Source organism: Hemitrygon akajei, chromosome 11, assembly GCF_048418815.1.
Source record: "Hemitrygon akajei chromosome 11, sHemAka1.3, whole genome shotgun sequence".
Classification (NCBI taxonomy): domain Eukaryota; kingdom Metazoa; phylum Chordata; class Chondrichthyes; order Myliobatiformes; family Dasyatidae; genus Hemitrygon; species Hemitrygon akajei.
Genome location: NC_133134.1, coordinates 26623614 through 26636996, shown reverse-complemented (window position 1 = coordinate 26636996; position 13383 = coordinate 26623614). Strand labels below are relative to the sequence as shown.

At 42.0% G+C, this 13383-nt stretch overlaps 1 protein-coding gene across 2 annotated transcripts in view; it reads left to right on the top strand.

The window, feature by feature from the left end:
- The window catches only part of LOC140735427 (tumor necrosis factor receptor superfamily member 17), a 43836-nt gene that overhangs the window by 22381 nt on the left and 8072 nt on the right, over positions 1 to 13383 (top strand). The window contains exon 1 of one of the 2 annotated variants that reach the window (XM_073060491.1): positions 8631 to 8847. The exons of the other annotated variant lie outside the window; for it this stretch is intronic. Within the exon in view, the coding sequence (XP_072916592.1) occupies positions 8724 to 8847 (124 nt within the window). The 5' untranslated portion in view covers positions 8631 to 8723. Of the gene's footprint in view, positions 1 to 8630; positions 8848 to 13383 lie in introns of those variants that run through there. 2 annotated transcript variants of the gene reach the window in all.

Sequence of the window (13383 nt, the reverse complement as noted above, 5' to 3'; positions counted from 1 at the left end):
AAAAAGAAGAAAGAAACATGAGTGAAACATAGAGACATGGAAAACCTACAGCAAAATTCAGGCCCTTCGGCCCACAAAGTTGTGCTGAACATGTCACTACCTTAGAAATTACTAGGCTTACCTATAGCCCTCTATTTTTCTAAGCCCCATGTACCTATCCAAAAGTCTCTTAAAAGACCCTATCATATCCGCCTCCACCACCATTGCCGGCAGCCCATTCCACGCACTCACCACTCTCTGAGTAAAAAACTTACCCCTGACATCTCCTCTGTACCTACTCCCCAGCACCTTAAACCTGTGTTCTCTTGTGGCAACCATTTCAGCCCTGGAAAAAAGCTTCTGACTATCCACACAATCAATGCCTCACCTTATACACCTCTATTAGGTCACCTCTCATCCTCCGTCGCTCCAAGGAGAAAAGGCCAAGTTCACTCAACCTATTCTCATAAGGCATGCTCCCCAATCCAGACAACATTTTTGTAAATCTCCTCTGCACTCTTTCTATGGTTTCCACATCCTTCCTGTAGTAAGGTGACCAGAACTGAATTGAAGCATGGAAATGATGTCAGCAACCCTGAAGATGGGGCTGGCAAAAGAGGAATTAAACTTACTGCGAAAGCTAAGGCTTTCAAATTGAAGGTCTTTGAAAGGAGTATATGAGAAATGTAAACAAAATTGTGAGCCGCCATTTAAGGATATTAGGAAGAATAAAGAAAATACCTTACAAGTGCAATCTCATTTTGAGGACTTGACCAATCTCTGTGAAGCTGTCACTAAGCAACATGAAACACTATTGTCAATACTTCCCAAGGACGAACAAACGAACAGAATGAATATTTTTTCAAAGATAGCTATAGCAGTGCATTCATAGAGGATGTGAAACAATGGTTTACCAAAACATTGTATATGTTGAAGGTTATGTTGTCGCAACAAGTGAATTTGTTTCTCACATTCCAAGGCATGTTTTGACTTCTCATTTAGAGGATGACCCACAGGATGACATGAAACTGAATGACAGTTTGTAAAATTCCAGTGCTCGAAGTTCCGCTGCAGAAAGAAAATCTTCTGTATCTCAAACCTCCTCTGCACGCACTAAAACAGAAGCTGATTTAGCTGCATTAATTGCACATCAACAATTATGGAAGGACAGACATGCGATGGAAGAGCAAACAGCGCAGCTACAGAAAAGGAAGGAGTAGCCTAAGTTGCAGGAAGAAATTGCTGCACATTTGGCTAAAGTTAATGTGCTAAGGACTTCAAGTGTGGCGAGTGCTGAAAGTATTGGAGCCATTGCAAGTGATTCGCAGTGTCAATAATGGACCTTATGCAATCAGAACAATGTTGGGTTGGACTGTGAATGGACCACTGAAAGGAGACAATGGTGATGGGAGAGACTGTGCACAGCTGAGCTGACAGTTAACAGGATCTCACTTTTGAACTTGGATGGGCTTTGGTAGTGGCACTTCAAGGCAGAGTTCCCTGGTTTGTCCAGAGAAGACCGCAAGTTCATTGAGCTGGTTATGAATTCTGCAAAACTGGCAAACTACCAGATTTGATTAACATCCCAAATAACAGGAATATTACAGAACAGCATGCTCTAAATCTAAGTAAGTTTAAGAAGGATTTGTCATTTTCCACTGACTATACAGCTTTCATGAAGGATGTCATCTTCAAAGGTTATGCCAAAAGAGTTCCTGCAGAAGATCTGAAATGCAGTGATGAGAATGTCTGGTATATTCCACATCATGGTGTTTATCACTCCAGAAAAGGGAAACTTTGTGTTGTGCTTGACCACAGTAACTTTTCAGGGAATATCACTTAATGCTCAACTTTTACAGGGACAAAATCTTACGAGCTGACTGATTGGAGTCATAATCAGATCCAGAAAATAATCAGTGGTGATCATGACGGTTATTGAATCAATGTTTCACCAGGTTTGAGTACCAGCAGGAGATACAGATCTGCTGAGGTTTCCCTGGTGGCCAGATGGTGACCTCAGTCAAGACATGGTGATACATCTTTTTGGAGCAATTTCATCACTAAGCTGTGCAAACTTTGCTCTTAAGAAATGTGCAGAAGGCAATGAAGAACAGTGCAGCTGTGAGACAGTGGATAAGCTTTTACATTGCTTCTATGTTGATGACTGTGAGGAAGAAGCGGTGTCTCTCTATCATGACTCTGTATCCATTTGTGCTAAAGATGGCTTTTGACTCACAAAGTGGATAAGAAACAGATATAGTGTGCCAGCTGAGATACCAGAAGAGCAGAGCAAAAGACACGAAAGATTTGGATTTGGATCAAGATATACCTTCAATGGAGAGAATACTGGGTGTGCAATGGTGGATTCAGTCTGATACTTTCAAGATTAAGATCGCAATCCAAGGTATACCACTCACCAGAAGGGGGATCCTCTCAACAGGCAACTCCATCTATGATCCTTTAGGAGTCTTGCGTCTGGTTGTGCTATCTGCTAAGAAGATCCTACAAGATCTCTGTAGGAAAGAACTTAGCTGGGATAACACTATATCAACAGCAGTTTCTCATGAGTGGACAAATTAGCTGGAAGAAATCTGCCAGTGATCCTACAAGATCTCTGTAGGAAAGAACTTAGCTGGGATAACACTATATCAACAGCAGTTTCTCATGAGTGGACAAATTAGCTGGAAGAAATCTGCCAGTTGGAAGACTTCAAGGTTGTTAGATATTTGAGGCCCCTGGATTTTGGAGAGGTTACTGCTGCATAGTTCACCACTTTACAGATGCAAGCGAAGATGTCTATGGAGCAGTGACCTACCTACTGTTGCGGAACATGTGCTGTCAGGTGCACAGTGCTTTTATCATGGAAAAATCTAGGGCCGTTCTGTTGAAGTCAGGTTCCATACCTCGTACTATGATGGCAAGCCTTATGGACATATTGTGGAGGAAGGAGTTGCACAGGCAGCTTCATGACTCAGTTTTTTCATTCTGATGGTACTTCTGTGTTGAAATATATCAAGAATGATACTTCCAGGTTCCAGTCATTGCAAAACAGAGCTTCAGAAATTCTTAAGATCTCACAGACATCTGAATGCAGGCTTCAAGCAGCCCTGCAGATGTGACCTCCAGAGGGTTGAAGATGAAAGCATTCCTGAAGAATGAGACATGGGTGTCAGAGCCTCAGTATCTTCTTCAGTCTGAAAGGTAATGGCCTGTGAATCCTGAATTTTCTGGTGAACTCTTGCTAGATGATCCAGAAGTCAAGAGGAGTATTACATTGAAGAGGAGGTGGACACAGTTACACATATAATCCATCACTTCTTATCTCAGACCTGTTTGAGGAAGACAGTTCTTAGAGGTTAGAGCCTGCTCTTGTTTCTTTGTCAGAAGAAAAAGCAATTGAGCATCACTTTCTTTGGAGAGACAGATTGAGAAAGCCAAAGATCAGATCGGCCGAGGCTGTCTTTTGGTGGGGGAGCTCAGAGAAGTTGAAATGGAGATCATCATCTCTTTGCCAAAGAAGGAGATTTCCAGATGAATTCTCATTTGAAAAAGGGAGAAAATATGGAAGGGAACAGCCATATTTCAAGTACAATCCAGTACTTGGAGATGGTGTCTTCAGAGTTAGTTTGGCAGACATACCTGAAAGAGTCTAAACATACTGTTATACTGGCAAAAGATCTTCATATCTCAGACATCATTCTGAGGTATGTACATCAAGTGGTGGGCCTTGGTGGCCATAACCACATGTTATTCAGGTTGTGACAAAAATACTGGATTTCCAGTGCTAGTATATCTATAAGAAGAATCTAAATGTGTTGCTTGTTGATGGTTGCAGACAACTCCAAGATACCAGCACGTGGTAGATCTACCTCTGGACAGGGTCTCTCCAGATGAACCTCCATTTACTTGTGTCAGAGTGGATTACTTTGAACTTTTTGAGGTGAACATCAGAAGGAGTACAGTGAAGAGGTGTGGGGCATATTTACCTGTCGAGCTATACCAGCTGTTCACATTGAAATGGCATCTTCTGTAGACACTAATTCCTTTGTAAATGGACTTTGATGTTTTATAGCAAGTCGAGGACAGGTTTGTGAACTGCGCTCGGAAAATGTGACAAACTTTGTTGGAGCTGAGTGTGAGTTGCTAGAAACCATTGAGAAGTGGAATCATTCACACATCGGTGATGCCCTTCTTTTGAAAGGAATTGAGCAGATTCTTAAGCCCCTGGCTGGTTCACATCATGGAGGAACATGGGAGAGATTGATCAAGTCTGCACGAAAGGTCCTCAATTCCACCATGAAGGTACAGAACCTTGTCAAAGAGGGTTTCCACACAGCCCTTTGCAAAGTAGAGACTATTATTAATGGTCATCCAATTAATAAGTCCCCCTCCAATCCCAATGATTTGGAAGCACTAACACCCAATCATCTGTTGATTCTGAAGACCTCATTATCATTACGACCAGGGGAGTTCCAAAAGGAAAACATTTATGCTAGTTGTAGATGGATGCAGGTTCAATACATGTCAACATGAGAAAATCTGCAGATGCTGGAAATTCAAACAATAGACACAAAATGCTGGTGGAATGCAGCAGGCCAGGCAGCATCTATAGGAGAAAGCACAGTTGACGTTTCGGGTCGAGACTCTTCGTCAGGACTAACAGAAAAAAGAGATAGTAAGAGATTTGAAAGTGGGAGGGGAGGGGAGACCCGAAATGATAGGAGAAGACGGGAGGGGGAGGGATGAAGCTAAGAGCTGGGAAGTTGATTGGCAAAATGGATACAAGGCTGGAGAAGGGGGAGTATCATAGGACGGAAGGCCTTGTAAGAAAGAAAGGGGGAGGGGAGCACCAGAGGAAAATGGAGAACAGGCAAGAAGTTATTGTGAGAGGGAAAGAGAAAAAAAAATTAAAAATTAGGGATGGGGTAAGAAGGGACATTACCAGAAGATAGAGAAATCAATGTTCATGCCATCAGGTTGGAGGCTACCCAGACAGAATATAAGGTATTGTTCCTCCAGCCTGAGTGTGGCTTCATCTCGACAGTAGAGGAGGCCATAGAATGACATATGGGAATGGGACATGGAATTAAAATGTGTGGCCACTGGGAGATCCTGCTTTCTCTGGTGGACAGAGCGTAGGTGTTCAGTGAAATGGTCTCCCAGTCTGCATCGTGTCTCACCAATATTTAGAAGGCTGCACTGGGAGCACCGGACACAGTATATCACTCCAGCAGACTCACAGGTGAAGTGTCACCTCACCTGGAAGGACTGTCTGGGGCCCTGAATGGTGGTGAGGGAGGAAGTGACAATACATGTCAAACTTGTTTATAAATGGTGGGTCAAGGAATAGTTATAATCATTACAGGAACATAAGAAATAGTCAGGTATAAAATGCAATTTCCTGCCAGGAGACACTGATGATACACTGCCTCAACTCATGGATCATGGGACGAGTCATTCAAGCCTTTCCAGACAGAAAAGGATTTGTGCAGCAGGTGCATAGCAGGACCAAGGCCAGGCCTATAACCAAGATCTGTCTTCTACAGAAGGCCAAGGTTTGAGGAGCTACAGCTCCAGAAGTTTCATGACTTTGACTTGGCTCACGGATTTGACAGAAAGTGGTGGTAAAGATCACTTTATCCTGAGCTAAGTGCTGGTAACCTCTGTCCTAGATGACTTACATGACGACATGAAGAAGGAAGAAGAAAGATGACATTCACATAAATGTTCAGATGTTTATCCTTGAAAATGTTACGTCTCCTCTTTCTTATAATATGCAGTTGTAATTATTATAGTGTAATAATTAGGGGCTGGGATGCAGGAGCCATACATCTATTTTCTGTCAGCCTGCATTGTAATTTGTCATATGGGTTGGGGTGTAATAGAAGTAAATGAGTATAGTTTAATTGAGAGTGAGCTGGGATGATATTTTTGTTGACCACTTAATTACACTAGTTTGAATGCTAATTACTTTTATTTTGGTATATTGCTAATTTAGTTTGTTAGTTTTCAATTGCTATAGATTATTCATCTTTGTTTATTTTATAATAAAGGATTGAGTATATTTTGGCTTGGTGGAATCCATTAAGCAAGTTGTAGCTCAACAAGGGCTGTTTGATATCATAACCAATTATTCCTTCCATTGATAGCACAATCAATTGTCCCTTCTATCAGTTTGCTGATGGCTGAGGGTAAACCAAACACCTACAAGTACATACCCCTAGCACATTCTGTTCTTCCAAGAGAAAAGGTATTCACTTGGGCTGTATGCAGCTCTGCTTGAAACCCATTGCAAACCTTCATACTGCACTGGCACTCTTGCAGCAATGAAACAGATCTCCCCACTGTGTGGTATGGGGTAAAGTTGACAGGCTGAATCAATGCTGAGATGCAGGGTTCAAGGCTACTATGATGAGTGTAGACCATTGCCAGGGACAAGTAGCAACCACTCTCATGCAGTGATATAATGGTCCCTCTTTCATGTAGTTTCCCCAAATTCTATTCTTTTTTAAAAATTTTACTGGCAATGTCTGAAAGAAAAATGATTTGGAAGGTACTTATACATACTTCGACAATAAGTTTACTTTGATTTTGACCTCGTGTTGGGTGTGACGGAAGCTGCTGTCTTTCCCTGCTCTTTGGTTGGCTACTGGACTGTCCCCAAACCAGAGTTTAATGGTGACCTACAAGGATCCCCCTCCAGACCCAAAGTAGTATACAGCAGGGGGAAGTAGAGGTTTGTTCTAGTTTCCTAGGACAGCCCTGTCAGTAACATCTCTTTATATTTAATGATCGTGTGGTACCCCTCTCTTTCGATGGTTATCAGTGATATCGGAGAATGGAATCATGGTTCTGCATTTATGGATTTGACTACTGCATCTATGGACTGTGGACTTTTTCAAACTTCTGTTTTTTTATATTCTGTGTTTTTTTTAATCACCCATTCATTTTCCATTTTTGTGTACAAGGGGAGGGCATTTGGGGGTTGATGTTCTGTTGTGTTCTGTTAATTAATTGTGTGGGGGAGGGGTTATTTGGGGTTCTTGTTCCACTTGTGTGGGGCTTTTTGGGGGTTGATGATTGGGATGCTGTTCTTTTTTGTGCGGGGGCTGTTTGATGTTTCTCTCTGAACGACTTTCATGTTCTTTCATTGTTTCATGGTTATCTGTAGAAGACAAATTTCAGAGTTGTATATGGATACATGTTTCAAAAATAAATGAACCCTTGAATGAATTTTATTACTGATTCCATTTGAGCTCCGATTCCTGGGATTGCAACCTAAGCATGAACATACAAGCAGGATAACAGAAAGTCATTGCTTTGTAGGATGTGACCACTGGTGTCCCCTGTGTGATCTTCACAGCCTTTCTTCAATTGTTGAGTAAGAATAATTGTTTCAGTATATTGAGATATTTCACTGTATGAATATTTTCATGTGCCCAATTCAGGAGACCTGCTGAATACCTTGAGGATTCATTTTATTTTTGTTCTGTTATTAAGTGGAAAAGAAGATGAGAAGGAGGATGAGTGTATTAATGGGAAGTTTCTCTGGTGGATGAGCTATAAGTGAATGTATGTGGCGGCTGAGTGGTGGATTATGTTTCTTCTTTGCAATTGTAAGACGGTGGAACATGCCCACCAGGCAGAACGAATGTGAACAAAGAAAATCTGAGCCGAAACGATGAGGAATAGGTAAAAATGGCCTGTATTGATGAAGAGGGAAAAAAGTGAAATACCTCACAGCAGCAGAGAGTTTGACTTTGAGGTTTTGGAGGACGCAATGTGTCCAGGTAGAAAATGAGGTGTTCATCCATTAACCACACACCTGCCGCCCTGTCTGCTCCCTCCTGTCCCATTGCCGGAGGAGCTTGCGGGCCCCACACTGCCTGATCAGTAGGAGAATTTGTGGTTTCTGCGGGACTCACAAAACCGAATTCATCCTTTGCCCCGATGGCCCGTCCAAGAAAGGAAAAAGAAGTATCTCCTGTACATCCGGCAGATGGCGCTGACTTTTTGGCACATTACTGTATATGCTAAGTTTGTTTACAAAACCTTCACCAGATGGCGATCTTGTTAGTGAAGACTGTATGCAACATCTAATTTCAAATATCTTAGTATTTAAATTAATAACCCATTACTTGCTCTGTTTGAGAAATATAACCCTTTAATCGTAATAACAAAAGTGTTTGTTCTTGGAACTTAAGTATTCTTGAGGACGGATTCTGTTTGGAGTTGCTTATAAACAAGAGAAAAGCTGCAGATGCTGGAAATCCGACTGTTTACTCTTTTCCATAGATGCTGCCCGGTTTGCTGAGTTCTTCCAGCATTGTGTGTGTGTGTGTGTGTGTGTGTGTGTGTGTGTGTGTGTGTGTGTGTGTGTGTGTGTGTGTGTGTGTGTGTGTGTGTGTGTGTGTGTGTGTGTGTGTGTGTGTGTGTGTGTGTGTGTGTGTGTGTGTTGCTTATATCTGTCCAGTCTTCGAATTGAAACAATGAAATGTTTGAAGCATTTAGGGCGTCCGCCTCAAATATTATTTATGAATAGGACAGATGACTTCGACACAATGACGAATGTGCACGAATGATACCACATTTTTTTAAAAAACGGGGAGAACAAGGGGGAAACCCCGCTGCTCTTTCGATTACGACTTCCATTGAAACCCAATTAATTGCTCTCGTCGTTTCTTCGGAACAGAAGCAGGGAAATAGTGTGTGCTTTTGTGTCATGATCAGGTTATTTTGCCTGTATGGCTCGCGAGTGCTCCAAGTCTTTTTACTTTGACGTGCTGACAACCGCCTGCAAATCTTGCGAGCTCCACTGCAACGATGCCAATACGCGACCTGCCGCCTGCCGGGTCTACAGCTGCGGCAGTAAGTACGAGCGCGAGTGGATGCTGGCGACACAGTGCGAAGCGCGACGGTGCTCTAAAGTACTCTGTACCAGAATCAGAATCCGGAGTGTGTCATGAAATGTGTTAACTTAGCAGCAGCAATTCATTGCAGTACATAATATAATAGAAAAAATAGTAATAAATAAACAGGTAAATCTATTACAGTATATGTATATTGAATAGATTAAATATCGCGGAGCCCATGCGAAAAATAGTTAGCATGTTACTGAAACTGCCTATACATTTTTTACAACCCAAAATTTTGCAAGTCACGATGACTCTTTGAGGCTTCCTTGAGGGCTGAGTGCATGGCAGAGCGAATTATAATCTGAAACGTTTTCATGTCAATTTTATTTTAACTAGTAACGAATTGTCTGTGTAGTCAATTCAACCGCAAGTGTGGAGTCCAGCAAGTGCAAAGACTTGAGCAGATGTCTGGGGCAGATGCTTCAACTGAAACATGCTAAGTAAAATGATTACTATATTTAGGAGCTTTTTATTATGCTAATGAATTTAGTTTGGTTAATTAAAATAGCATTAGTTCTTAAGCAGCCTCTCAGATTGAGATGGCTGGCTTCTATCCCTTTGATTCTGAGGTGACTGAAGAACCCTTTGTGGAAATCACACTCTCCTGTGCAGGGGACACGACGGCTGAGTGGGTAGGTTGTGAGGTGGTGTGCTCCCTGGGCAGTTCATGCAGAGTAACTGTGCGCTTCCAATCTGAGAACTTTAAATTCTCAATTCTATCCTCAGTTCTACTTTTCCACATTGAGCAGTCAAGAAGTGAATGGGAATACTGCATTTTTTAATGAGGCTTTGACTGTACCCTTCAAATCTTTTCCTCTGTCCTGGTAATCTCTCCCCATGACAGAACCTGGAAGAGCTTGTCTGTTCAGGAGTCCTGTGTGGGGCTTGCTTTACAGCCACTGATTAAGCCTCAATGCTAGAAAAGATGGTTGGCAACCCTGACCTCAGCTCATGTCCCGTGAAATTGGGGAAGGAGGTTCCTGGAAGCAGTATTGGTGTTGTATTTCCAATATCCTGTGCTTTGCTGCAGAAAACTTGGAAGTCAGAAACATGTAGATGGTCAGGAACCACCCATTAGAGTGGGAGGTTTTGTGCCAGATGTGAGGAATTTTTCCACAAATGTCTAAATTTGGTGCTAGTGTAATGGAGATGGTGAGTTTAGTTGTTGATAACTGCCTTTGTTGAGATATGAGAAGTGGTCCATGTTTTCTAGGTCCTTATGAACCTATATTGTCAGACAGCAATGTTATATTGTTATGGGATTCTTGTCTAGTAAATATTAAGCATAAAGTCCATGCTACCTTCTGCTCTCATGAATGAAATTACACTGGTTTACAGCGTGGCTGCCAAATGCATGTGTTATTTGCATACAGTTGCTGAAGTATAGAAGTTTGGGTGACCTAGTCATTGATGGCTGAACAATATCCTGTGTGTTCCCAGAATCAGAATCAGGTTAAAATCACCGGCATATGTCATGAAATGTGTTGTTTTGTGGCAGCAGTACATTGCAATACACAATACAGGTTGTGCAACCCTATTTTGAAATTTTTGGGGCCAGAAGTGTTTTGGGTTTCAGATTTTTTTGAATTTTGGAATACTTATATCTATATAATGAGATACCTAGGGGATGGAGCCCAAGTCTAAACATGAAATCAATTTACGCTACATATGTAGCTCATGCACACCTGGTGTGAAGCTCACAGAGTGAACGGTCCACAGCCAGGGAACAGTCTGACATAATGGAGCTGGGTTCTCCACTGAGTGTTCCCAATGATGGGTGAAACTAGGACTAGGGGGCATAATCTTAAAATAAGGGGATGCCGTTCCAGGACTGAGATGCAGAGAAATTTCTTCACTCAGAGGGTAGTGGGGCTGTGGAATTTACTGCCCCAGAGAGCTGTGGAAGCTACTACACTCAATAAATTCAAAACGGAGATAGACATTTTCCTGGATAAAAATGGCATTAGGGGATACGGTGAGCGAGCAGGTAAGTGGACATGAGGCTAGGTTTAGATCAGCCATGTGATCTCCTGGACCAGTTTTCGATAGCCTGGATGGGTCGGAGAGGAATTTTCCAGATTTTTCCTCCTCAATTGGCAACTCGGTTTTTTTTCCCCGGGTAATCACATGGGTTTGGGCGGGATGAATAATAAAATAAAATGGGCGGCATGGTGCCCTGTTGGTTGGCACTATTGCCTTGTGGGATTCGGTGAAAACTAGAGTTAAGATTGGATCAGCCATGATCTTGTTGAATGGCGGAGCAGGCTTGAGGGGCCGATTGGCCTACTCCTGCTCCTATCTCTTATGTTCTTATGTTATGTTATGAGTAGTGGGATTGAATGACTGTCCTTAACCACATCTATTACTGGGTTCCAACACTATGACTGACTTCATATCTGCCATTGATTTCAAAAGGCCATCCTTTCCACAGAAACTATGACAGGAGTGGGGGTTAGTTTTATATAATATTTTCAATAATTTTGTGCATTAAACTATTACCTTTGATTTTCAGTTTGTCGTGATAGATCTTTGCTTGTTTCATGATCAGCATACCATTAAGTGGCATATGTTCACCTCAACACTGATGAATTCACTCTTTCAATACATGATCAAGATCTTTATTTTTATTTTGCTTCATGCAGTAATTTTCTATTTTTCATTAAACGCTGTTCATTACATATGTGAGATCACTTCTCAGAACTGTGTGTGGTGTGCAGAGACCTGTGCAAAGCCTGCGAACCTTCCCAGTCCCTTGTGGAATTTTCCATTTGTGATGTCATGTCAGTGCTCAAAATAAATTTGGATTTTGGAGATTTTTGGATTTTGGAATTTTGGATAAAAAATAAAATGACAATAAGAAATATATATATATAAAATAAATTTAATATGTAGTGCAAAAAGAGAGGAAAAATAGTGTGGTAGTGTACATGGGTTCATTATCCATTCAGAAATCTGGTGGCGGAAGTGAAGGAGCTATACCTGAAACATTGAGTGTGTGTCTTCAGGCTCCTGTACTGCCTACTTGATGGTAGCAATGTGAAGAGGTCATGTCACGAGTAATGGAAATCCTTAATGATGTGTGCTGCCTTTTTGAGGTATTGCATTTTGAATGTATCCTTAATGCCGGGGTGACTATTGCAGGCTACGTTTACAACTTTCTTCAGCTTTTCCGATCCTTTGCCATGGTCCCTCCATACTAGATGGTGATGCAACCAGTTCAGCTGCTCTCCGCAGTGTATCTGGAGATATTTGCATGAGTCTTTGTTGACATACCAAGTATCCTCAAACTCTAATGAAATATAGCTGCTGTTGAGCCTTCTTTGTAATTGCATCACTAAGCTGGGCCCAGGATAGATCTTTAAAGATGTTGACACCCAGGCACTTGAAGCTGTTCACTTTTTCCACTGCTCATCCCTGAATGAGGACTGGTATGCGTTTCTGATATTTAGTTGATGGAGGTGAAGTGCATCATTGCTGGAAGAATGTGTGTGTGTATGTGTGTGCCCTTAACTCCTGGTGGAGTCATCGGGGCGCCATCATGACAAGCTTCTTGCACCAATCTTTTTGACGATTGCTCATCATACGGCATGTCTTGGGCATCTGAAACCTGGTGGAGCCCATCCCTCTCCAGGTTTTTTTTTTCAAGGTCGAGTTGCTAGTTCGACATTCAACCCAGGCACGGATGGAGAGCGTGCAAGGGAGCCGGCTGGATTTGAACTTGGGACCTCTCGCCCCGAAGTCCAGCGCTGATGCCATTACGCCACCAGCCGGAGGCGTAGGTGGAAGAATAATGAGGGGAAAATGGGCAATGGCACAGCCTAGTATAACAGCAATATTCACTGAGATTGGTACTTTGTAGACCTGTAGGTTAGGATAAAGACTTGCAGGCCATTCTGAAAGAGACAAAATTGAGGAGTGTTTTCCCTGAAACCTCCTGGCATTAGTGAGGTTGAGAAAGACTATGTTTAAGTGCTGATGTTATTCTTTGAAGTTGTACTGATGTTGCCTTTGGAGCTGTTGAGCAATGAAGATCTTGACCATCTGTGCTTTTCAATGTACGTAATTGCCATTTGGGGAGCAGCTATTCATTTACTGGAAGGAGGATCCCAACAATGACTTCCCCTTTGCAAACAGAATCTCTACAACCTGCTAATACAATCCTCTTTCCAGATGTGGATAATGAGATTGTGGTTTGGCAAAAGATGTACAATGCAGATTGGAATATGATCTACTCCTGAGGTCCTGTTGTCCTATTTTGAGGTATATGGATTTCAGGATTTCTTGTCGGTCAGGAATGATGGTAAGACTGACTGCCACCAGATGAGCTAAACTGTATTAGGTACACATGTACAGTACTTGCATTTGATGTATTTTCTACAAGTGTTAGGGTTATAGCATTCCTTGGCTTTTTATTCCATTTCTCTCCTTGTGTTTTCTATGATATTAAACTAGTTTGTAAGTTGCCTTTGTGTCACTTTTAACCCCAATT